The sequence below is a fragment of the Phyllobates terribilis genome, unplaced genomic scaffold, assembly GCF_046119375.1.
Source record: "Phyllobates terribilis strain yellow unplaced genomic scaffold, ASM4611937v1 Scaffold_1__5_contigs__length_1240528914, whole genome shotgun sequence".
Classification (NCBI taxonomy): domain Eukaryota; kingdom Metazoa; phylum Chordata; class Amphibia; order Anura; family Dendrobatidae; genus Phyllobates; species Phyllobates terribilis.
The window spans coordinates 997,141,319-997,168,671 of record NW_027362761.1 but is presented as its reverse complement, the minus strand read 5'-3'; the positions used below and the strand labels follow the sequence as shown (position 1 = coordinate 997,168,671).

Here is a 27,353-nt window from a genome sequence, read left to right as displayed (position 1 = left end):
GGTAAGTATATATTTATTTTTTACCATTCTTTTATGGTCACACTATATAAATCCATGCCGGTTGCATGGATTTATATAGTGTGACCAAGTTGTCAAGCACTTTCCAAGTGATGCTAAAATCGCTTGGAAAAGCGCTTGATAACCCGCATGCAGAAATGCATGTGAAGAACGCTTCACATCCGCATGTCCCTGGCAGGAAAAATGCATGTAAAATCCGCATGCGTTTTTTCTGCCAGGGAGATGCAGAAATGCTCAAAAAAAATCCAGAGCATTTCTGCATCATGGGCACATAGCCTTACATTAATTGTATGACTCAATATTGAGCACAATTAGCCATCTAAACATGGCGGGAGGCCGCACGGCGCCATTTATATACAGCGGGAGGCCGCACGTAGCCATCTATACACAGCAGGAGTCCGCACGTAGCCATCTATACAAAGCGGGAGGCCGCACGTAGCCATCCATACACAGCGGGAGGCCGCACATAGCCATCTATACACAGCGGGAGGCCCCACAGTGCCATCTATGCACAGCAGGAGGCCGCACGGCGCCATCTATGCACAGCAGGAGGCCGCACGGCGCCATCTATACACAGCAGGAGGCCGCACATAGCCATCTATACACAGCGGGAGGCCACACGGCACTATCTATACACAGCATGAGGCCTCACGGCGCCATCTATACTCAGCGGGAGGCCGCACAGCACCATCTATACACAGCAGGAGGCCGCACGGCGCCATCTATACACAGCGGGAGGCCACATGGTGCCATCTATACACAGCGGGAGGCCACACGGCGCCATCTATACAAAGCGGGAGGCCGCATGTAGCCATCTATACACAGCAAGAGGCCGCACATCGCCATCTATACACAGCAGGAGGCCGCACAGCGCCATCTATACACAGCGGGAGGCCGCACGGTGCCCCCCCAGAGACAGCGAGAGGCCGCATGCTGTCAAGCACACACAAACATATACAGACATATACATACACGCATAAACACATTTGAAACACAAAAATACATATAAACAGACAACACACAATGATATCTGCCTGCACACACACATACACTCACTCAATCACACATACACACACACACTCACTCTCACACATACACACTCTCTCTCACACAAACACTCACACACAGACACAGTCACACACACACAGACAAACACACAGAGACACACACAGACTCACCATCCCCCGGCTTGGCTCCAGTCCTGCTCCTCTCCGGTGGTAAGTAGCAGTGCAGGGCGCGCACTGCGTGATGTCACAGCTAGGAGACACGGCCGCGCACAGGGCCGTATCTCCTAGCAGTGACGCGGCCGGGCCAGCACAGGGAAGTTAACTGCTGCAGTGCTGGCCCGGCTGGAGAAGAAGCAGCGTCCGTGCGACGCTGCTGGGGGAGCAGTCTGGGGGCCCCCCCCGCCACTGTCTGCCAGTATGTGCCGCGGCGCCGCACATATAATAAGGGCAATCTGGCCCCGAGGTCCCGGGCGGTAGCCCGGATTGCCCTCATTATAATCCGCCTATGAGCAGTGCAGGGCGCGCACTGCATGACGTCACAGCTAGGAGACATGGCCGCACACAGGGCCGGGTCTCCTAGCAGTGACTCGGCCGGGCCACCACAGGGAAGTTAACTGCTGCAGTGCTGGCCCGGCCGGAGAAGAAGCAGCGTCCGTGCGCCGTTGCTGGGGGGAGCGATCCGGGGGCCCCCCCGCCACTGTCTGCCAGTATGTGCCACGGCGCAGCAAATATAATGAGGGCAATCTGGCCATAGACACCCCGGAACCTCGGGCCCCCTGGAGCCCCGAGGCCCCGGGCGGTAGCCCGGATTGCCCTCATTATAATCCGCCTATGAGACCATCGGCCGAGCCCATTGATTTTGGCAGGTTCAGTGGACAATAGTCTAAAGTGTATGGGAGCCCTTAAAATACTCTCATGATGTTTTAGACATTTATTCATGTATTCCAGTAAGACTACAATCACAGGACTGTATTTTCAGTCCAACTGCTCTCCTTGGAAAAAACTGACAGCACTCGAATCAATACTATTCAGCTTGGCTATTCAGATGACCGTTTTTTTAAAGGAGCCGAAAGTCCACATGAAAGAAATTACAGCATGCACTAATCTCTTCTGGATTTCAGATGAGACTTGCCTATTCAAGTCTGTGGGTGAGCAAATAAAATCGGATCCCATATGAATCAACATAGCATCCAGTTTTTATGGATACACTGCAATTATTAACATAAGAAACTGTTTTTGATCTTGTAAATTCTATACTGTGCTGATGTATAAAAATGAATGCCATACGAATTGCATACAGGTGGCATATGGACGGCAATGAAAAATGAAAAATAGTACTCTTTTTCTAAATGAAAATTGACGATTTTTCATACGCTTATGTGAACACAGTCCAACAAGTATATTGTGCTTTGGAACTGAACACATATGAGAAAAATATATATATTAACTCTCTTTATGCTAATGAGCCAGATCTAGTCCGGGAAGGCATTTACTCACTGAGACTAGTCCAGGATCAGTTGCTGCAGTTATTGCCACTGACCACCGCCTCGGTTTTCTTGTCACAGCCCTGCTCTGAAGTGGACTATTAGGAGAGCTGTGACAGGGGAAGATTGATGCCTGGAGGAGCACAAACTGTGAAAAAGAGGGCAGTACTGGGACTATCAATCAAGTTTAGGTGGCACGACTGTAGCTACTGAACCTGGCCTTGCCTCGGTGATTAAATGCCTAACCGGACTAGTCCTGGTCTATTAGCATACAGCAAACTGATGTGTACAATCTGATTTTTTTCTAATATGTGCAGTTCCAAAACACAATAAACATTACTAGAATATCTGAATAAATGTCTATAAAAGGTCATGAGGGGAGTATAAAAACATAATTGGATCTGACAGATTCATTTTAAGCACATGAATACTAAGACTAGGTTCACATTTGTACTTCTGCAGATGTCAGACACATGAATCTGGCATTTATGGTTATAATGTATGAAAACGTGCAATATGTCAACTTACAGTACGTTTGCCTATATTTAGTTTTATACAGTTAACATATGTAAAACATACGTCTACGTTTTTAATAAAAAAAATCTATTTTTTTCCAACTTGTTTTCACTGGTTTAGATAAGCCCACCCCCATTGATCTTTGCTTCAACTCAAAGAGGAATTGCAGAGGGTGTGTCTAGAGGAATAAACTTTTCTTTCCATCAAATTAATTTAAAATGCATACATTTTAGACATATTGATACATATTGCTTTCTATCACTTTGAGATCTGATATGCGAAAATTACAAAAAAAACATTCACAGGACCATTTCACTAATGGCTGAAGTATTGGAGAATAGACTAATGATGTTTGGTATGGCCGCTCCATATTACCCTGTAGCTATGATATCACACACTCTATCCCAGTGTGGCCAACACACATTTTGGTGCCTCATATTTTAGACCTGTTTCTGGGTATTTACCAGCTCATGTCAAAAATGGCAACAGTTTTCTCCTATCAGCTCTAGTCTTTGAGGTAACACCATATGCCATATACCACTCTTCACTCGCCCATAATAACTAAGGATATTTTAATATAGTGTTTAAATTAATATCCTTTAAGCACGAAGGAAACATATTAAACATTAACAGAAAAATGTACTACATGAAAATCTACTTATTTCAACCAAAAGCACAGATTTATGTTACAAGCTTTACAGTCATTCGAAACACAAGTAGCTCATATTGTAAAACCTCGAGAGTCAGATCTGCCAATCCATCATGAGATTTCAACAATATTCTGCCACATGTGCAGATCATTGTTCTCAAAGGTACATCATCCTGTGTAACCAGGACTCACAGTATCAAGAACAATGGCAGCCTATGCATGCTGAGCGATCTAGTACATGGTGAGTTCTCCTTCGATGGAAGTCATCAAACAGAGGCTGGACAGACATCTGTCTCAGATGCACATTGAGCAGGGGGTTGGACCAAATGACCCTGGAGGTCTCTTCCAACTCTACCATGCTATCTTTACCTATGAATTGTCTTTTTTTCAAAGCCTTTACCAATTGCTTCATCAGGTCTAGTTTTATACTTAGTAGCGGCTATATGATTCTATCTCATACTACTAAAGGTTCACTGATTATGTTTTGTCCTCCAACCACGATATATTCCTTCAAAGAACAATCTTTTCTTGCCCAATTCTTTTTTTGGCTTTACTATCCCAAAGGCATAAAAAGCAATGGTACTTTGTGTAGCAATTTTGTTGACCAAGAAGATTAACTATCTTTAAATGTACACAAATAGATTTTTCTGAATCAGCGCCCCAAACAAACCCAGGAACTGGCCTAAAAACAAAGAAAATTTTGTTTTGTTGGAATGTGTTATCAAATGATGGTGGCCAAGATTTAGGTTATCAGAGACTAACAGGTCCTAGTCGAGAATAGGCAGGCACAGGACTGGCAGTTTCTGTGGCAGAGTTGGATTCCATATCCAGATAAACTGAGTAAGTGGATTATATACAGTAGATCATATTGATACAAAATGAGTCTCTCTCTTTGAAACTAAGAGTGTTATGCATGTATTTTCTGAGCAATTAGAAGCTTCCCAGAATTTGCATTTTGCATCAAATTAAATCGACGCAAATGTAGTTTTTTGGGAAAATTTAGTGGAACTGGCAAACAAGCTGCTCAACATTAATACTATTGCAGGAAAAAAATTATATTATACATTTCATTATAAATCTTCTAATGTTACCCAAAAAATGCAAATCATAATACCATTTTATAGAAAAAATTGGGATATAGCACAATACTCGCAGTCCCGTAGAGAATCGATAGAACATCATTGTGCATATTCGACCATGGCTCCATTCAAATGGGAGATAGCTGTTCTCAACTCTAACAATTGTTCTCAGTGTTCAAACCACTACAACTTCTATTCTGTGGAGTGGTGAGAATATTTTATAGCTGGAATACCCTTTAATCTCTTATTTGTATAGCAATCCTATTTGTATAGCAATCCCTTTCCTTTCGCAACTTTGAAAAACTAGTGGAAAACTTTCTCTATTGAAAGATAATTATTCATGTTTTAATTTGACTGCTTTCATAATTTCTTTGCAAATAAAATAAATGAAAAAAATATTTCACTATGAAAAAACAATGGTCATGAGATTTCTCTGCAGTATAGTTTGTGGATAATAAAGGCAACTGATTTTGCTGAGTGTCACTATTGTCTCTCTTCTTCGCTTGTGGAACGCAGTATGGATTTCTGGCAAACAGTAATATAGCATCACCAAAGCTATTGAATATTGTGCGTGTTAAAGGGGTTATCAAGGACTATTTAATTCTTTTACTATCTATCTGTTTTGTCTGGTGCCAATCTCTGCTGGTACAGACTGGTCACAGACCTCTCCTACTATTGATTTAGTGGCTTCCGCTGACATCGCGTTGACAGAGCAGTGCTTTTTTCAGCTCTGTTCTGTTGATGGGGCCTGATTGATGTCGCCATGTTGATTGGCAGCTGGCTTCCCACTGCGTAACTACGGGAAGACGAACGTCTATCACCATGATATCGGCAGTCACACCCCATCGACAGAGCAACCCAGAAAAAGAAGAGCGGCTGTTTTGAGGTTTAGCAGCTGAATCTCCCAGCAGGAGCTTTCGGTGATTGTGCTAAGTCCACGCCATGTAGAACAAGCAGGTTGTTTTCTGTGTTAGAAACTACCTGCCTATTAGTTTTTAGGCCCATACTAAAAAAAAAGTCCTAAACAATCCCTTTAAAAACATTTGTGGCACAAGCCGGTGTGGGCACCTGGAAAAGCTTTGAAGGTAATAGTGCAAAAATTCTAAATAAAGCAGTACTGGTGAATTCATTTTACTAAATGTAACATATATTACCTTTGAAGTTAGGTCTTATTCTTGCATCATAACCAGACGTTCTACCCATGAGTTTGTCCAGGAAATCAGATGGTGACATTGGTGAACTACGGGATCGGGCACTGTCTGTTTCCTTGGTGGCAACCAAACTAGAAGATAAAATATGAATTTGATTAAATTAGTAAATATTTCTGCAAGTCGTTAAAAATAAGTAAATAGACTATTTTCAAGTGCACCTAATACTAATCAAAATCATATACAATAATTTCTGTCTTTACTTTAAACTAATTAGCAAAGAGAAGGATTCATTATTAGTGATGAGCGAGCACTAAAATGCTCAGGTACTCGTTGCTCAGGTCGAGCAAACTGGAATACTCGAGTGCTCGACCCGAGCAACGAGCCCAATGTAAGTCTATGGGAAACTCGAGCATTTTTCAGGTGGCTTCCCCCCGGCGGTCTGCAGAGGGCCTAAAAATTGCCCAAATCGATGGGAACAGTGCTCAAATGACATGGAAACAGCATGGGGAAGACCCCTGGAAGCATCTCTGACTCCCAGATCACTGTTGTCAGCAACGTAGTCAGAGTATTATGCCACTTTTACAGACTCACAATAAAACATACAAAAACAAAACCAAAATGGATTTTCCTGGGTAATGACTTGAATATAAGGCAAAATAAATAACCAAAAACAAAAATACTCCTCCACACCTTGGGCTATGTTCACACGTAGCGTTTTTGATGCGTTTTTGCACTTTTGAATTGCTTTCAACCAAGACAAATGCATTCACTAGAAAATGTCATTTTAACATTTTACAACCTTATCTGGCCATGTGGTATGTGACACATCATCAGACACATCCTTTTTTATTTGGAGGGACTCTGAAAGTCATAAACCTATTTTTACAGGGTCATCAGACGGCCCTTACTATTCTTAAAAGGCCAGCAGTCGGCCCTCGCTATTGTTAGAGAGCCATCAGCCGGCTATGCTTTGTTGTTCCCATTATTAACAAGTGAGTCTCCTATACTGTTGTTGCGTATCAAGTGACTGCAAGGGCTGCCAAAAATTTGGATGCAACACAATACCCCTTTGAAGAGACATAGATAAAAAGACATAGGTAAAAAAAAATGTTCCCATTATAAAGGAGTGGGTCTCCTATAGTGGTAATGCCTATGCTGTGACTGCAAAGGCTGTCAAAATTTGGGAAAAACCCCAGTAAGAATTTAAAGACACATAGAGCAGGGCCACAGTAACAAGGAATGACGTGTTCCCATTAGAAAGGAGAGGGTCTGCTATACAGTTATAGGCTATGCAGTGAGTCAAACGGCTGAACAATTTTAGGAAGAATCTCACTAAGAATTTAAAGACTCACAGAGCAGGGCCACAGTAAAAAGTACGACATGTTCCCATTAGAAAAGAGAGGGTCTGCTATACAGTTATAGGGTATGCAGTGAGTCCATCGGCTTACCAATTTTAGGAAAAACCCCACTAAAAATTTAAAGACACATGAAGCAGGGCCACAGTAACAAGGTACGACATGTTCCCATTAGAAAGGAGAGGGTCTGCTATACAGTTATAGGGTATGCAGTGAGTCCAACGGCTGACCAATTTTAGGAAAAACCCCACTAAGAATTTAAAGACACACGGAGCAGGGCCACAGTAACAAGGTACGACATGTTACCATTAGAAAGGAGAGGGTCTGCTATACATTTATAAGGTATGCAGTGAGTCCAATGGCTGACCAATTTTAGAAAAAACTCCACTAAGAATTTAAAGACACACAGAGCAGGGCCACAGTAACAAGCACGACATGTTCCCATTAGAAAGGAGAGGGTCTGCTATACAATTATGGGGTATGCAGTGAGTCCAACGGCTGACCATTTTTAGGAAAAACCCCACTAAGAATTTAAAGACACACAGAGCAGAGCCACAGTAAAAAGTACGTCATGTTCCCATTAGAAAGGAGCGAGTCTGCTTTACAGTTTGAGGGTATGCAGTGAGTCCAACGGCTGACCAATTTTAGGAAAAACCCCACTGAGAATTTAAAGACACACAGAGCAGGGCCACAGTAACAAGTACGACATGTTCCCATTAGAAAGGAGTGGGTCTGCTATACAGTTATAGGGTATGCAGTGAGTCCAACGGCTGACCAATTTTAGCAAAAAACCCACTAAGAATTTAAAGACACACAGAGCAGGGCCACAGTAACAAGTACGACATGTTCCCATTAGAAAGGAGAGGGTCTGCTATACAGTTATGGGGTATGCAGTCAGTCCATCGGCTGACCGTTTTTAGGAAAAAACCCACTAAGAATTTAAAGACACACAGAGCAGGGCCACAGTAACAAGTACAACATGTTCCCATTAGAAAGGAGAGGGTGTAGCGTCGGCGTCCCTGCCCTCTGCTAGGCAGGGACGCTGTTCCCCTCACCTCTCCGCTCCGAGCCCGGCGTCCTCCTCCCGCTCTGCTGGCAGCGCGCGCTCCTTCCCGGCCACGGTGCTTAGGGCGCGCGCGCGCTCCCCCCCTCTTAAAGGGGCCGCGCGCGCCGTCCTAAGGAGTCCCCGGCCAATGGCCGGAGGACTTCACCATATATAAGGCACCTCCTCCAAAATGGACGTGCCCGAGCAATGTTGTTGCACTGTTCACTACTCTGCTTCAGCCCTCAGGTCCCGTTTCCAGTTACCTGCCAGTTACCTGCCAGTTTCCTGCCAGATTGCTGTCTGATTCCTGCCTGTTATCCGCTTACCTGCTTGCTAGCCTGAGGTCCGACGGTCTGCCTTCCGACACCTGTCAGTCTGTCTATGGACCAGCTTGCCCGCTCACCTGGGAGCGCCCACCTGCTACCTGCATGCTAGCCTACCAGGAGGTTCCGCCGTCACATGCTGTGACCACCTGCCAGTCCAGAGACTCTTGCCCGCTCACCTGGGAGCGCTCATCTGCTACCTGTCTGCTAGCCTACCTGGAGGCTCCGCCGTCACGTGCTGTGACCACCTGCCAGTCCGGAGACTCTTGCCCGCTCACCTGGGAGCGCTCATCTGCTACCTGCCTGTTAGCCTACCTGGAGGCTCTGCCGTCACGTGCTGTGACCACCTGCCAGTCCAGAGACTCTTGCCCGCTCACCTGGGAGCGCTCATCTGCTACCTGCCTGTTAGCCTACCTGGAGGCTCCGCCGTCACATGCTGTGACCACCAGAGACTCTCGCCTGCTCACCTGGGAGCACACATCTTCCTGCTAGCCTACCTGGAGGCTCAGCCGTCACAGGTCATACCTACCCTTTACCCAGAGACTGTCCCGGTCACTTGCCGTGACCTCCTGCCCGTTCACCCAGAGACTGTCCCGGTCACTTGCCGTGACCTCCTGCCCGTTCACCCAGAGACTGCCCCGGTCACTTGCTGTGACCTCCTGCCCGTTTACCCAGAGACTGTCCCGGTCACCTGCTGTGACTACCTGCCTGTCTTCCCTGGTCGCCACCCGCTTCCTTACAAGGACCGCCCCCTTGTATAAGTTGCTCAGAGGTTCCGCCTCCCAGACCCGTTACAGAGGGTCTGCTATACAGTTATAGGGTATGCAGTGACTCCAACGGCTGACCAATTTTAGGAAAAACCCCAATAAGAATTTAAAGACACACGGAGCAGGGCCACAGTAACAAGGTAAGACATGTTCCCATTACAAAGGAGACGGTCTGCTATACAGTTATAGGGTATGCAGTGAGTCCAACGGCTGACCAATTTTAGAAAAAAACCCACTCAGAATTTAAAGACACACAGAGCAGGGCCAAAGTAACAAGTATGACATGTTCCCATCAGAAAGGAGAGGGTCTGCTAAACAGTTATAGGGTATGCAGTGAGTCCAACAGCTGACCATTTTTAGGAAAAACCCCACTAAGAATTTAAAGACACACAGAGCAGGGCCACAGTAACAAGTACGACATGTTACCATTGGAAAGGAGAGGGTCTGCTATATAGTTTTAGGGTATGCATTGATTCCAACGGCTGACTAATTTTAGGAAAAACCCCACTAGGAATTTAAAGACACACAGAGCAGGGCCACAGTAACAAGGTACAACATGTTCCCATTAGAAAGGAGAGGGTCTGCTATAAAGTTGTAGGGTATGCAGTGAGTCCAACGACTGACCAATTTTAGAAAAAACCCTTCTAAGAATTTAAAGACACACGGAGCAGGGCCACAGAAACAAGGTACAACATGTTTTCATTAGAAAGGAGATTGTCTGCTATACAGTTATAGGATATGCACTGAGTCCAATGGCTCGCCCATTGTAGGAAAAATCCCACTAAGGATTTAAAGGCACACAGAGCAGGGCCACAGTAATAAGTACGATATGTTCCCATTAGAAAGGAGAGGGTCTGCTATACAGTTATAGGGTATGCAGTGAGTCCAACGGCTTACCAATTTTAGGAAAAACACCACTAAGAATTTAAAGACACATGGAGCAGGGCCACAGTAACAAGGTACATCATGTTCCCATTAGAAAGAAGAGGGTCTGCTATACAGTTATTGTGTATGCAGTGAGTCCAACGACTGACCAATTTTAGGAAAAACCCCAGTAAGAATTTAAAAACACACAGAGCAAGGCCACAGTAACGACAAATTCCCATTAGAAAGGAGAGAGTCTCCCATAGTGTTGGCCTATGCAGTGAATGCAAGGGCTACCAAAAATTTGGAGGCACTTCAATGCCCCTTGGAAGAGACGTGGAGGAGGGCCTCATAAAAAAATGTTACCATTAGAAAGGAGCGGGATTCCTATATTTGTAATGCCCATGCACTAAGTGTATGGGCTGACAAACATTTATCCCTGCGAAGTATACATGAACATGCTTTATAAAAAAAATTTTCAAGGGCATCATAAACAAACTTTACAAAAATTATGTGGGTGTTGCTGCTAATTGCTGGTGATATGGTGGTGGAGGATGAGGAGAAGGTGGAGAACAAGAGCAAATAGACAAAATCAGGAAGCGTATACCCATGTGTGGGTGTGAAAAGGTGCATGGGAATACACCTCCCTAGAAAAGACACTGGATTTGAGTTTATGTTACTCTGCCATCATTCGGTGGTGTTGAGAAGTCTGGCCCAATCCGGCCCTTGTTCATTTTTATAAGAGTCAGCCTGTCAGCATTTTCAGTTGACAGGCGGATGCGCTTATCAGTTATAATTTCCTAAGCGGCACTATAAACCCGCTTTGATAAAACGCTGGCAGAAGGGCAGGCTAGGACCTTCAAGGCATAGAGAGCCAGTTCATTCCACGTATCCAACTTGGTTACCCAATAATTATAAGGCACAGAGGAATCACGGAGGACATTGGTAGGGTCGTCAAGGTACTCCCTCAGCATCTTCCCAAACTTTGCACTCCTTGTGAGAGTACCCCGCGCCTCAGGGCCTGTGCGATGGGAGGGCCTGAGAAAACTCTCCCAGAACTTTGACAGTGTTCCCCTGCTTTTGCTGGATTGAAGTTGTGTCTCTCTCGCCTGTACTCCTTGGTTGTCCAACGAAGTGTGCCCTCTGCCGCCAGCGTTTTCAGATGGGAATTTTTTTAATAGTTCCGCAAAAGGGCCTTCTGGTACTGCCCCATTTTTGTAGACAGGTCCGCCTCAGAAATAAGAGATATAAAGTTCTCTTTGTAGTGTGGGTCTAGAAGTGTCACCAACCAGTAATGACTGTCACCCAAAATTTTGAGAACGCGAGGGTCATAAGAAAGGCAGCTTAACATTAACTCAGCCATGCGTGCCAGACTACTAACAGGCAAGACTTCTGTGTCCTCAGCAAGAGGATGACTGACCATGCTCTCCTCCTTCTCTCTGTCCTCTGGCCATCCACGCTGAACAGACGGTATGACAGCTGTGCAGGTAGTACCGTCTATAGTGCATGAATCTAGCTCCTGTCCTTCCTCCTCCTCCTCCTTTTCCTCATTGTCACCCAATCTACATTGGGATGAGATGAGGCTTGGCTGTGTGTAATCACCCTGTATCGTTCCTTGCTCCATCTCATTGTGCTCCACCTGCAATACATCCTCTTTGATTCCATTATGTTAACCCAGTTGCGTCAGCGAGCAAGATGTAGTGTTCCTGCCTACAAGCACTTGTCCACATGTCCGTGGTTGGGTGGACTTTACCGTTAACTGCGTTGTTGAGAGCACGGCTAATGTTTTGGGACACGCTGTTGTGTAATGCGGGGACGACACACCGGGAGAAATAGTGGCGGCTGGGGACTGAGTACCAAGGGACGGCCACCGCCATGAGGTTGCGGAATGCTTCCATCTCCACGAGCTTAAAAGGCAACATTTCGAGTGCAAGCAGTCGTGAAATGTGAGAATTTAGTAGTGTGGCCTGTGGGGTGTTGGCTGCATATTTGCGCTTGCGTTCCAAGGACTGGGGTATGGACAACTGAACGCTGCGCTGGGACAAGGACGTACTTCCTGATGCTTCTACTTGAGAGTGTGCAACGAGAGGTGCAGGACAGGAGGAGTCTTCGCATGCACCATGGACAGGGGATTGGCTTGCATGCACAACAGCGGAAGAAGCAATGGTGCCACCCGCAGACACTGTTCCTGGACCCAGGGGTTCGGGTGCTTTGCTGCCATGTGCCTGATCATGCTGGTGGTGGTCAGTCTGGTCGTTTTGGCACCCCTGCTGATGCTGGCCTGAGAGGTGGTGCAAATGGCCTTTTTGGGGTTATCGACTGTCTTTAAAAAACAACCAGACTCGGGAAGACCTAACAGTTGTACTGGCAACTTCCTTTGTGTTGGTGTTATGGGGAACGGTTGCCTGCCTTCTGTCTGTGCCCACCACACTGCTTCTTCCTGCTTGTTGGGGTGCTCTGCCTCCCTCCCCCTGTGTGCTGCTGTCCTCGCTCTGCATTTCCTCCTGCCAGGTTGGGTCAGTTACTACAGCTCTTCAGAGTGTCCAAGTGTGGGATCAGTTGTCTCTGAGTACTCGGCATGATGGGAGGAAGGAGGATCAGGGTGAGGAATATGCGGTCCAGACTCACGGCTACTGAGACTTGACCGTGTGGAAAATCAGGGTGGTGGTGGTGGTGGCTAAGTGACTGGAAGCATTATCCACTATCCAACCAACAACCTTTTGACAGTCCTCTGGGTTCAATAGTGGTGTGCTGCGGTCCCCTAGAAATTGGGACAGGAAGGTCAGGCGAGAAGATGTGGGGGTTTGTTGTGGCACAATTTCGGCTTGCCCACGGCCTTGTCCTCAGCCTCTGCATGCACCATTACCATCACGTCCAGTTCCCCAGACCTTGCCCATTTTAAATTGATGACAGTATCTTCCACGCTCACTACAAATGACTGAGTTTGGAGCGAACTTATATGTGATCTGTGTGATAGAGAAAACAGAGTTTTAAATACCTGGCCTGTAGGTAAGTAGTTTGAACAGCAAACTGCGGTGAATTGCTTCAATGACACACTGAAGGAAATTTTTAATGGAGGCCAGAAATGGCAGTATTTTCTGACAACGTACTGTATATGTGATCCGTGTGTCGGAGAAAACAGAGATTTAAATACCTGGCCTGTAGTTAAGTAGTTTGAACAGCAAACTGCTGTGAATTGCTTCACTGACACACTAAAGGAAATTTTTAATGGAGGCCAGAAAAGGCAGTATTTTCTGACAACGTATATGTGATCTGTCTGACGGAGAAAACAGAGTTTTAAATACCTGGCCTGTAGGTAAATAGTTTGAACAGCAAACTGCAGTGAATTGCTTCAATGACACACTAAAGGAAATTTTTAATGGAGGCCAGAAATGGCAGTATTTTCTGACAACGCATATGTGATCCGTTTGACAGAGAAAACACAGTTTTAAATAGCTGGATTTCTAGTGCTCTAATATGGAAAGGACCTGGCTGTATTCTGCAGTGCCAATAAGCAAATGGCGCAGAAAAAATGGTGTTCTCTGGATTGCTTTTAAAGCAAATAATGAGGATTAAGATCCAACGAAAAGTATTCCTGGCCCCTGAGACCTGGGCCTTTGTATAGAAATATCTAACAGCAGCAGAATTCAGTATTGGACTGGAGCCTTTTGTGCGATATGCACTGCAGTCTGCTATATACACTGCCTGCCTATTCACCCTACCTGCCTGATATCTCTGCAGATATATTAGTCCTCAGAAGGACTGTTTTCTAAGATGGATATGTGTAATATTGGGTTTTTCTCCCCACACTACCTAATATACAAGCAATTCTGTCCCTGACGCAGCAGCACCTCTCCCAAAACAAGCAAATGGCGCAGAAAAACTGTGTTCTCTGGATTTCTTTTTAAGCAAATAATGAGGATTACTATCCAAAGAAAAGTATACCTAGCCCCTGAGACCTGGGCCTTTGTATAGAAATATCTAACAGCAACAGAAGGCAGAATTGGAATGGAGCCTCTTGTGCTATATGCACTGCAGTCTGCTATATACACCGCCTGAATATACACCCTGCCTGCCTAATATCTCTGCAGATTGATTAGTCCTCAGAAGTACTGTTTGTTAAGATGCATATGTGTAATGTACGTTTTTTCTCCCTGCGGCCTCGGTCATCGGTCATCGGGGATGGAAGAACAAAGGGTGGGAATTGTTATCTCGCTCCTACAAGGGGACCCACAATCTTGGGCGTTCTCTCTTCCCCCGGGCTCCCCGGCTCTCCAGTCAGTGGATAGGTTTTTTGCTGCTCTGGGTCTTGTATATGATGACCCGGATCGGATCTCCCTTGCTGAATCTAAGTTACGTAGGATCCAGCAGGGAGATCGACCGGCGGAGGAATTCTGTTCGGAGTTCCGTAGGTGGGCCACTGACACCCAGTGGAATGACCCGGCTCCTAGGAGCCAGTTTTGTCAAGGTTTATCCGACAAATTACAGGATGTGTTGGCACAGTATGACTCTCCCGCGTCACTGGAAGCCGCTATGGCCCTTGCTATTCGCATTGACAGACGGCTTCGGGAGAGGTGCGGGATAACTCCACCCCCTGTGATGACTCCACCTCCTACAAGGTCCCCTCATATGGTGGTTCCCCTGGTCAGTCCAGAGGAGCCTATGCAATTAGGAGGGACATCATTTCGGGGGAGGGGACCGGTGGTGCGCCATAAGACAGGAAGGTGTTTCTTCTGCGGGAGAAAGGGACATTTTACTGGGGGGTGTCCATCCCGTCCCTTGCAGAGTGAAGAGTCGTCGGAAAACTGTTGATCCCAGGTTGTGTGGTGGACGGCAATCTGGGAGTAGGTATTTCGTCCCTAGGTTCGTCTCAGTTTCTCGTACCGGCGGAGGTGGTGGTGGGTACGAGAACTGAGAGGATATCTGTTCTTCTGGATAGTGGGGCCGAGGCTAATCTGGTGGACGCTCGGTTTGCCCGGGTTCAAGGTATGCGATTGAGTGAGTTGGCTAAACCCATCCCCATATTCTCGATCGATGCCAGGCCTCTCGGTCAGGGAAGTTTTTTGCAAGCTGTGCATAACGTAAAACTTCAAGTGGGGGCGATACATAAAGAACTGTTGTCTTGCTACGTGTTGGAGGGTCTTCCCACTCCTATAGTGTTGGGCCTTCCTTGGTTAACTAAGCATAACCCGGTTATTAATTGGCAATCCAGAGAGATAAGCCAATGGAGTAAATTCTGTAATAAAAACTGCATGAATACGGTCATCGGTGCGGTTACTCCTAGGGTCTTACCTCCATTTCTGGCGGACTTTGAGGATGTATTCTCGGAGAAAGGGTGTCAGGAACTACCTCCTCATCGCGAGTATGACTGTTCTGTAAAACTGCTCCCTGAAGCCAAGTTACCTAAAGCTAGGTTGTATAACCTTTCTGGTCCTGAGAGGCAGGCCATGAAGGATTATATTTCAGAAAGTCTGGCTAAGGGGCATATTAGACCTTCATCTTCACCGGTGGCCGCGGGGTTCTTCTTTGTTAAGAAGAAAGATGGAGGCCTACGCCCTTGCCTGGATGTCCGTGAACTTAATCGGATTACGGTCCGAGATCCGTATCCGCTCCCACTTATTTCCGATCTCTTTAATCAGATCGTGAGTGCCAAATGGTTCTCTAATTTGGATCTCAGGGGGGCGTACAATCTGATTAGGATGAAGGAGGGGGATGAGTGGAAGACGGCGTTTAACACTCTGGAGGGGCATTATGAGAACCTTGTCATGCCATTCGGTCTGACTAATGCCCCGGCGGTGTTCCAACACTTTGTTAATGACATTTTTCGCCGCCTGGTGGGACAGTTTGTTGTCATATATCTGGATGATATCTTAATTTACTCGTCGGATCTAGTGTCTCATCAGGAGCACGCTAGGCAGGTGTTACAGATCTTGCGGGATAATAAACTGTATGCCAAATGGGAAAAGTGTGTGTTCGCCGAACAGGAACTCCAGTTTTTAGGCTTCCTGGTTTCAGCGTCCAGTTTTCGTATGGACCCTGGGAAAGTGCGGGCAGTTCTTGAGTGGGATCAGCCAGAGAATCTTAAGGCACTACAACATTTCCTGGGGTTTGCTAATTATTACCGGAAGTTCATTCATAATTTCTCGTCCATGGTTAAGCCTCTCACAGACATGACTAAAAAGGGGACGGATTTTTCTAGGTGGTCTTACAAGGCTTGTCAAGCATTCTCCTCCTTGAAAAAATGTTTTGCCTCGGCACCCATACTCATTCAACCTGATGCGTCACAGACATTCATTGTAGAGGTAGACGCTTCCGAGGTAGGGGTGGGAGCAGTATTGTCACAAGGTTCGTCCCCTGGTAAGTGGCATCCGTGCACCTTTTTCTCTAAAAAATTGTCGTCCGCTGAGAGGAATTACGATGTCGACAATAGGGAACTCTTGGCCATTAAGTTAGCTTTTGAGGAGTGGTGCCATTTTTTAGAGGGGGCAGTCCATCCGGTCACCGTCATCACCGATCACAAGAACCTGCTATATCTGGAGTCCGCGAAACGTCTGAATCCCAGACAAGCTAGGTGGTCATTGTTTTTTACCAGGTTTAATTTTGTCGTTACATATCGTCCTGGGTCAAAAAATGTAAAGGCGGATGCCTTATCTCGTAGTTTCCCTGGGGCCGGGAATACGGACGACCCGATTCCTATCCTTCAGGAGGGAGTGGTGGTTTCGGCAGTATGCTCTGAGCTTGAGGAGGAGGTATTGGAGGCTCAGGGGGACGCCCCTGTTGGACCTCCGGGGAGACTGTTTGTTCCAGATCAGTTGCGACAAAAGGTGATCGAGGCACACCATAACTCAGTTTTTGCAGGACACCCGGGGAGTAAAGCAACTGTGGATCTCCTCTCGCGTCGGTTTTGGTGGCCTAACTTACATAAGGAGGTGGTAACTTTTGTCGCGTCCTGTGGGGTTTGTGCGCGCTCTAAGACCTCACATACCCGTCCGTCTGGGGCCCTCTTACCTTTGAAGATCCCGGAGCGTCCTTGGACTCATCTGTCTATGGACTTTATTACGGACCTCCCTCCGTCTTCGGGTAAAACGGTCATACTCGTTGTAGTGAACAGGTTCAGCAAGATGGCACATTTTATCGCTCTTCCTGCTCTTCCTAATGCTAAAACTCTTGCGCAGGTGTTCATTGGGGAGATTGTGAGGCTTCACGGGGTACCCTCCGAGGTGGTGTCAGATCGGGGGTCTCAGTTTGTGTCCAAATTCTGGAAGGCGTTTTGTACACGGCGGGGGATGCATTTATCGTTCTCATCGGCTTTTCATCCTCAGACCAATGGTCAGACGGAACGTATGAACCAGAGCTTGGAGACATATCTCCGGTGTTTTGTGTCAGAGAACCAGGAGGACTGGGCTTCTTTCTTACCTCTGGCAGAGTTTGCTCTTAATAATAGGCGGAGCGAGTCCACTGGTAAGTCCCCGTTTTTTGGGGCATATGGATTTCACCCCCAGTTTTGTACTTTCAGTAGGGGGGGCTCTTCGGGGGTTCCTGAGGAGGAACGATTTTCCTCATCACTCGCTTCAGTATGGAGAGGGGTGCTGAAGAATCTGAATACTATGGGGAACCGATACAAACGTATGGCTGATAGGAGGAGAGTGTCTGGTCCGGACCTAAGTGTGAACGATCAGGTATGGTTGTCTACCAGGAATATAAAACTTAAGGTTCCCTCCTGGAAACTGGGTCCCAGGTTCATCGGGCCGTACAGGATCAGTTCTATAATTAATCCGGTGGCATTCCGTCTTGACCTCCCCCCTACGTTTAAAATTCACAACGTGATCCACAGATCGTTGCTTAAGAGGTATGTGGCGCCGATGGTACCGTCACCTTTACCTCCCCCTCCAGTGGTGGTCAATGGTAACTTGGAGTTCCAGGTATCGAGGGTCATCGATTCACGCTTTAATCGCCGGTCCCTTCAGTACCTGGTTCATTGGAAGGGGTATGGTCCTGAGGAGAGGATGTGGGTTCCTGTGTTGGATATTAACGCAGACCGATTAGTTCGGGCCTTCCACACGACTCACCCGGATAAATCTGGCACTGAGGGTCCTGAGGCCCCTCGTAGAAGGGGGGGTACTGTCACGGGTGTGTCGCCACGAAGATCGTCACGATTACACAGCCTGACTTCTCGCAGCTGAGTTTTTGGTGCTTTGTGTTTTTCGGAAGTGAGGGAGTTAACTCTCTCTCTCTGTGCTAGACGAGGTCCAGCCTCGCCCAGCTGCAATCAATGCTGCTGTAGTGGGACTCCTTCAAATGCCTGCCGGTCTGTTAGGGAAGTGTCGGTGACAGCATTTCATGCAGACTAACAGAGCGGATCGTGGTATTTGGAGTTTCAGAGCTAAGTGTATTTGGAGTGTTTTTTCCCTTCCTCGCTTTATCATTTATCTCCTTTCCCGTTGGTGTTCCCTCTGTTGTAGTTGTGTAGTTTTTGTATGCAAGGTGGTTTTGGTTTTACCCTTGTACTGTCTCGTTCGTCTAAGTACTGAGTGTGGGCATATTATTACCTGTCCCCTTTTGTTGTGATCAAGGGTCCTTCTCAGGACTAGATTACTTAGGTGCAGGGATCCTCAGGAGGTAGGGGTTACGCAGCCGGCCTGGACCTCTGTACCTTTAACAGTACCTCTAGGTAGTGGGATTATTCAGGGCCCCAGCTTAGGGTCAGCTTAGGCCCCCTACCTCCAGTACACAGAGACAGCATGACAGCGACATGCTGGTGGAGTGCAGGCACACCTTTCTTTGAGAAGTAGTGCCGACTGGGCATCTGGTACTGGGGCACTGCGACGGACATAAGGTCTCGAAAATCCTCTGTGTCCACCAGGCGGAAAGGCAGCATTTCTGTAGCCAAGAGCTTGCAGATGGTGAAATTCAACCTCTTAGCTTTCTCATGGCTAGGAGGAAATGGTCTTTTACTTGTCCACATCTGAGGGACTGAGGGCTGGCTGTTGTACTTAGACGGGGTTGAGAAGGGTGTCCCCGGCAAACTGCTGGTCTGTGAGGAAGATGCAGGCGGACATGTTAGGTTGCCTTGATCCAAAGGTGGTGCTATCGATGTTGGACAGCGCTGAACACCAGCTTGTGTTACCACCTCCAAAGAAAATGATGACCTGCCAATCACGCTGGCTGTTGCGGGTAAAGAGGTGGCAGGTCTGCGTCCCAAAACAGGTGTGACTGCTGTCCCCCCAGTCACAGAGGATGAAGAGGCTGCGGATGCACAAGATGTGGCAGACAGCGGTTGGCCCGGCCGGCTAGGCCGCATTGTAGCACACTGAGCTTCCCACTGCAACTTATGCTTCATGTCCATGTGCCGGTTCATGCATGAAGTACACAAACTATGTATTTTTTGGCCTCTACTTGGCTTTTGCTGACAAATGTTACAGATAACACGAGTTGGGTCATGTTTATCGATCTGAAAAAATGCCCAGGCTATGCAAGGCTTAGCACCCATGCGACCTGAAGAGCCACCACGACTTGTGGTCAGAGGCTGAGTTGTGATTGAGGATGCCGTTGTTGACCTGCTTCCAGTACTACGTCTCTGTCCAGGAAGGCGCAACCTGACCTCGTCGTCACTAGCATCCTCCTCCACCTCCTCTGCTGACCTCATCTCTTGGCTGACTGTGGGTTGACTGTAAGTGGGATCTCCAACCTCATCATCATCACCCTGTGTGTTATCACACCCGTCGTCCTTAGAGCCAACCTGTTCCTGCCCTGACAAAAAACTAAAGTTGTCGCTCCAATCAGGTATTTGAGTCTCATCATTGTCTTCCTCATTGTCTCCACCAACAGGAGTTACAGTTTGGGAATGAGGGTCTACATTATGGTCAGAACCTTCTGCGTCTGGTCCTGGATCCAACTCATAAAGATTCTGGGCATCAGTGCAGATCATTTCCTCGTCTGGATTCACAGAAGCGCTGGAGCCGACCTCTGATTCTCAGGCTATAGTATGAGTAAACAGCTCTGCAGACTCAACCATCTGTTCTACCTCATACTCAGATGGGCAGCTGGAGATTTGTGAGCTGTGAGGAAGCAAGTGTGATTGAAGTGACACCTCTGAGAACTGGAGTATTTGTGATGTTGAAGTTAATGTGGAGGAGAGCCCACTTAAAGGAGCACTTGATATCCGTTGAAGCACCTGCTGTTTTTGTGCCTCATCTGGAATTTGTAGCGATTGGCGCGGCCATAAGAAAGGGATCTTATCACATTGTCCGCTAAAAGTAGACATTTTAATTTTGCTGGAAGATGGTCTTTCTTCTGCAGATGTTACTGTTGCTTTAACACCTACTCCATGGACACAACCTTTTTTCCCCTTCCCAACACGCCTATTCCCCTTTCCACCAGCAGCAGGCCTTTCTCCACTCATTTTGGTGGTTAACTAATTCACAACTCTGGAGTTGTTTGCACAAAAAAACAATGGATGGGAACCGAGCAGAGCTGAGTGGCCAAACTGTGGTATTAGGCCAAAACTATAGTCTGGGTTAGATGCAGAAAAAAATTATATTCAGTTTGCAACCTGATGGAGGTCAGTATAGATGGACTAATAGAACAAGTCCCACACACAGCTAGAAGCCCAAATATTTTTTCAGAGCTAGATGCAGAAAAAAATTATATTCAGTTTGCAACCTGATGGAGGTCAGTATAGATGGACTAATAGAACAAGTCTCACACACAGCTAGAAGGCCAAATATTTTTTCAGAGGTAGATACAGAAAAAAATTATATTCAGTTTGCAACCTGATGGAGGTCAGTATAGATGGACTAATAGAACAAGTCCCACACACTGCTAGAAGGCCAAATATTTTTTCAGAGCTAGATGCAGAAAAAATTTATTTTCAGTTTGCAACCTGATGGAGGTCAGTATAGATGGACTAATAGAACAAGTCCCACACACTGCTAGAAGCCCAAATATTTTTTCAGAGCTAGATGCAGAAAAAAATTATATTCAATTTGCAACCTGATGGAGGTCAGTATAGATGGACTAATAGAACAAGTCCCACACACTGCTAGAAGGCCAAATATTTCTTCAGAGCTAGATGCAGAAAAAAATTATATTCAATTTGCAACGTGATGGAGGTCAGTATAGATGGACTAATAGAATGATGCTATGCCCAAAAGGTTTTACTTCACTAGGTGCAGTAAAAAAAATGGTATTCTATACCCAGGTGGTGTAGCTTGCAACACAGATAGGCTACTCCACTGACTAACACACTCTTCAATAGGCCCAAATGGATTAGCTTTGCTAGATTTAGCCAAATGCTGTGAAAAAAACTTGCACAGCACTGGCACAGACCTGCCTGGAAAAAACTGATAGGAATGATGTAACTTAGTCCTGAAAAGGACTGCAATTGCAATTAGTCTTTACTCCCACAACCTATCTATTTAAGAGCACAGACCTGCCTGATAAAAGTCGCAGGAAATGCTGTAACCTAGTCCTTAAAAGGACTGCAATCACAACTATTCCCTACTCCCAAGCTATCTGTAGATTTGTGCGAAAATTGGCTTGAAATTAACAAGGTATAGCACACACAGCAACAGCGGTGCCTTCTAATACGCAGCTGCAGCAGTGAGAAAATGGTGGCGATGGGGAAAATGGCTGGGTCTTATAGGGCAAGGACATGTGACACTCACTGCCAATGACACATGCCCTTGCTTGTGTGAAAAAAAGCACTTCGCTCTGTGTGTGCGCTGCTGATAGGCTGACAGATTGCACCTCCCCACTGTAAATGAGGGAAAGAGAAAAAAAATGGAGATCTTAATTATTCCTGCAGAGATCCATCCCCTGCCCCTCCCCCCGCCCCGCTGTACACTCAAACTGCGTATTAACATTAATTTTCATCATTATTGAGAAAAAATCCAGTTATGATTTTGGTTCACGAACAGTTATCGAACATAACCTTGAACAGCCGAATTTTTTTCAAATCGTTCGTGTTCGCCGAACGGCTCGAACACCTCCCAAAACAGCTCGAATTTGAGATTGGCGAACAGTTCGAGTAGAACAACGCTCATCTCTAGTTACATGCGCACTGGCTCCTATGGCAATCAGAGACATGAACATGAATGAATTGATCTAAAATTATGAGAAAACAAAGTATACCCTCTCTTAGTTAATATATCAGGACTAGTGATAAGCAAGCACTAAAATGCTCGGGTACTCTTTGCTCGGGACGAGCAGATTGGGATACTCGGGTGCTCAACCCGAGCAATGAGCCCAATGTAAGTCTATGGGAAACAAAACCAAAATGGATTTTCCTGGGAAATATGTTAAGGAACATCCTTTCCAGGGTAATGACTTGAATATAAGGCAAAATAAGTAACCAAAACCAAAAATACTCCTCCACACCTTGGGCTTTGTTCACACGTAGCATTTTTATGCGTTTTTGTATTTTTGCATTGCTTTCAACAAAGACAAATGCATTCACTGGGAAATGTAATTTTAACATTTTACAACCATAGCTGGCCATGTGGTGTTTAACGCATCATCAGACTCATGCATACAGTGCTGAAAAGACATGGGAACAGCATGGGGAAGACCTCTGGAAGCATTTCTGACTCCCAGGTCAATGCCTAAAAGTGTGCCCATCATAAGTGATCCTTGGCGCATGCAAAGATACCTCCCGCCTTGCACCTGTCATTGCAGACTTGCAACAATCACCGTCCATGTCCTTGTCCCACTGCAGCATTCAGTTTTCTCTACCCCATTCCTTGGAATGCAAGCGCAAGTATGCAGCCAGTCACCCACCCACAGGCTGCAATACTATACTGCCAAATTTTTGACAGCTGCTTGCACTTGAAATGTGGCCTTTTAGGCTCATGGAGGCGGAAGCTTTTCATATCCTCATGCCGGCGGCAGCAGGGTGTCCATACTTGGTCCCCAGCTGCCACTATTTCTCCCAGTATCATCTCCGCCTTCCACAAGCACAAGTCCCACAACATTACCCGTGCCCTCCCCAGTGCACTTACTGGGAAGGACCGCCTAACCACAAACACGTGGAAAGGTGAATGTGGCCAGGGACGGTATGGAGCCTGTCCACAGCTGTTTTTTGCTGAGAGTTGCATTTAGCTCGGTGAAAGGACAGGCATAGAGGGAAATCGTTTCTACCCTGTCTGTCATTTCTCCTAGGAAGTCCTCTAATGCAGCTTGTTGCAGAAGTAATGGCAGCCCGTCCAACATCAACTCGCACTTGTCGGTGGTGCTTTGACACAGGAGAATCTTTATTTGCGCATTTAATTTCATGAATACAAAGTTGGACAATGGCCTGATCTGCAAAGCAGTTTAAGAAATAACATGCATAAGTATGTCCGATCCATATTAAAAAAGCAGCCATAGAGTGTCTGGGAACCTTCCCCCACACTTTTCTTAGCCAGGGCTGCTTCTCGGCAGGGTTGGACGGGCCCACCAGAGAACCGGAAACTCCTCCGGTGGGCCCTGCATCTCCTTCAGGAGAGTTCAAAGTGCCGAGGTGAGGCCATGATGATGATAGAGGCCACCATCTGCTTAATTTTCTGTTACTTGGAATGCAAGCGCAAGTATGCAGCCAGCCACCGACCCATCCATAGGCCGCAACACTAAACTGCCAGATTTCTGGGCTGCTGCTTGCACTTGAAATATGGCCTTTTAGGCTCGTGGAGGCAGAAGCTTTTCACAACCTCATGCCGGCGGCGGCTGGGTGTCCATACTCGGTCCCCAGCCGCCACTATTTCTCCCGGTATCGTCTTTGCCTTCCACAAGCACGGGTCCCACAACATTACTAGAGATGAGCGTTGTTCTACGCGAACTGTTCGCCAATCTCAAATTCGAGCTGTTTTGGGCGGTGTTCGAGCCGTTCGGCGAACACGAACAATTTGAGAAAAATTCGGCTGTTCGAGGTTATGTTCGATAACTGTTCGTGCACCAAAATCATAACTGGATTTTTTCTCAGTAATGATGAAAATTAATGTTAATACGCAGTTTGAGTGTACAGCGGGGTGGGGGGAGGGGCAGGGGATGGATCTCTGCAGGAACAATGAAGATCTCCATTTTTTTTTCTCTTTCCCGCATTTACAGTGGGGAGGTGCAATCTGTCAGCCTATCAGCAGCGCACACACGGAGCGAAGTGCTTTTTTTCACACAAGCAAGGGCATGTGTCATTGGCAGTGTATGTCACATGTCCTTGCCCTATAAGACCAAGCCATTTTCCCCGTCGCCACCATTTTCTCACTGCTGCAGCTGCGTGTTAGACGGCACCGCTGTTGCTGTGTGTGCTATACCTTGTTAATTTCAAGCCAATTTTCGCACAAATATACAGATAGCTTGGGAGTAGGGAATAGTTGTGATTGCAGTCCTTTTAAGGACTAGGTTACAGCATTTCCTACGACTTTTATCAGGCAGGTCTGTGCTCTTAAATAGATAGGTTGTGGGAATAAAGACTAATTGTAATTGGAGTCCTTTTCAGGACTAGGTTACATCAGTTCCTATCAGTTTTTGCCAGGCAGGTCTGTGCCAGTGCTGTGCAAGTTTTTTCACAGCATTTGGCTGAATCTAGCAAAGCTAATCCTTTTTGGCCTATTGCAGAGTGTGTTAGTCAGTGGAGTAGCCTATCTGTGTTGCAAGATATACCACCTGTGTATAGAATACCAATTTTTTTACTGCACCTAGTGAAGTAAAATCTTTTGGGCATAGCATCATTCTATTAGTCCATCTATACTGACCTCCATCAGGTTCAAACTGAATCTAATTTTTTTCTGCATCTAGCTCTGAAAAAATATTTGGCCTTCTAGCAGTGTGTGGGACTTGTTCTATTAGTCCACCTATACTGACCTCCATCAGGTTGCAAACTGAATATATTTTTTTCTGCATCTACCTCTGAAAAAATATTGGGCTTCTAGCTGTGTGTGGGACTTGTTGTATTAGTCCATCTATACTGACCTCCATCAGGTTGCAAACTGAATATATTTTTTTCTGCATCTACCTCTGAAAAAATATTGGGCTTCTAGCTGTGTGTGGGTCTTGTTCTATTAATCCATCTATACAGACCTCCATCAGGTTGCAAACTGAATATAATTTTTTTCTGCATCTAGCTCTGAAAAAATATTTGGCCTTCTAGTAGTGTGTGGGACTTTCTCTGTTAGTCCATCTATACTGACCTCCATCAGGTTGCAAACTGAATATATTTTTTTCTGCATCTACCTCTGAAAAAATATTGGGCTTCTAGCTGTGTGTGGGTCTTGTTCTATTAATCCATCTATACTGACCTCCATCAGGTTGCAAACTGAATATAATTTTTTTCTGCATCTACCTCTGAAAAAATATTTGGCCTTCTAGTAGTGTGTCGGACTTTCTCTATTAGTCCATCTATACTGACCTCCATCAGGTTGCAAATTAAAAATAATTTTTATCTGCATCTACAGTACCTCTGAAAAAATATTTGAGCTTCTAGCTGTGTGTGGGACTTGTTGTATTAGTCCATCTATACTGACCTCCATCAGGTTGCAAACTGAATATAATTTTTTTCTGCATCTAGCTCTGAAAAAATATTTGGCCTTCTAGTAGTGTGTGGGACTTTCTCTGTTAGTCCATCTATACTGACCTCCATCAGGTTGCAAACTGAATATATTTTTTCTGCATCTACCTCTGAAAAAATATTGGGCTTCTAGCTGTGTGTGGGTCTTGTTCTATTAATCCATCTATACTGACCTCCATCAGGTTGCAAACTGAATATAATTTTTTTCTGCATCTAGCTCTGAAAAAATATTTGGACTTCTAGTAGTGTGTCGGACTTTCTCTATTAGTCCATCTATACTGACCTCCATCAGGTTGCAAATTAAAAATAATTTTTATCTGCATCTACAGTACCTCTGAAAAAATATTTGGGCTTCTAGCTGTGTGTGGGACTTGTTTTATTAGTCCATCTATACTGACCTCCATCAGGTTGCAAACTGAATATATTTTTTTCTGCATCTAGCTCTGAAAAAATATTTGGCCTTCTAGCAGTGTGTGGGACTTGTTCTATTAGTCCACCTATACTGACCTCCATCAGGTTGCAAATTCAAAATAATTTTTTGTATGCATCTAGCTCTGAAAAAATATTTGGCCTTCTAGCAGTGTGTGGGACTTTCTCTGTTAGTCCATCTATACTGACCTCCATCAGGTTGCAAACTGAATCTAATTTTTTTCTGCATCTAGCTCTGAAAAAATATTTGGCCTTCTGGCAGTGTGTCGGACTTTCTCTATTAGTCCATCTATACTGACCTCCATCAGGTTGCAAATTAAAAATAATTTTTATCTGCATCTACAGTACCTCTGAAAAAATATTTGGGCTTCTAGCTGTGTGTGGGACTTGTTGTATTAGTCCATCTATACTGACCTCCATCAGGTTGCAAACTGAATATATTTTTTTCTGCATCTACCTCTGAAAAAATATTGGGCTTCTAGCTGTGTGCGGGTCTTGTTCTATTAATCCATCTATACAGACCTCCATCAGGTTGCAAACTGAATATAATTTTTTTCTGCATCTACCTCTGAAAAAATATTGGGCTTCTAGCTGTGTGTGGGATTTGTTGTATTAGTCCATCTATATTGACCTCCATCAGGTTGCAAACTGAATATATTTTTTTCTGCATCTACCTCTGAAAAAATATTGGGCTTCTAGCTGTGTGTGGGACTTGTTGTATTAGTCCATCTATACTGACCTCCATCAGGTTGCAAACTGAATATATTTTTTTCTGCATCTACCTCTGAAAAAATATTGGGCTTCTAGCTGTGTGTGGGACTTGTTGTATTAGTCCATCTATACTGACCTCCATCAGGTTGCAAATTGAATATAATTTTTTTCTGCATCTAACCCAGCCAATAGTTTTGGCCTAATACCACAGTTTGGCCACTCAGCTCTGCTCGGTTACCATCCATTGTTTTTTTGTGCAAACAACTCCAGGGTTGTGAATTAGTTAACCTCCAAAATGAGTGGAAAAAGGCCTGCTGCTGGTGGAAAGGGGAATAGGCGTGTTGGGAAGGGGAAAAAAGGTTGTGTCCGTGGGGTAGGTGTTAAAGCAACAGTAACATCTGCAGAAGAAAGACCATC

At 45.7% G+C, this 27,353-nt stretch overlaps 1 protein-coding gene across 1 annotated transcript in view; it reads right to left on the bottom strand.

The window, feature by feature from the left end:
• The window catches only part of GLRA3 (glycine receptor alpha 3), a 562,486-nt gene that overhangs the window by 426,455 nt on the left and 108,678 nt on the right, over positions 1–27,353 (bottom strand). The window contains exon 2 of the mRNA XM_073656226.1: positions 5,908–6,035. Within this exon, the coding sequence (XP_073512327.1) occupies positions 5,908–6,035 (128 nt within the window). The remainder of the gene's footprint in view (positions 1–5,907; positions 6,036–27,353) is intronic.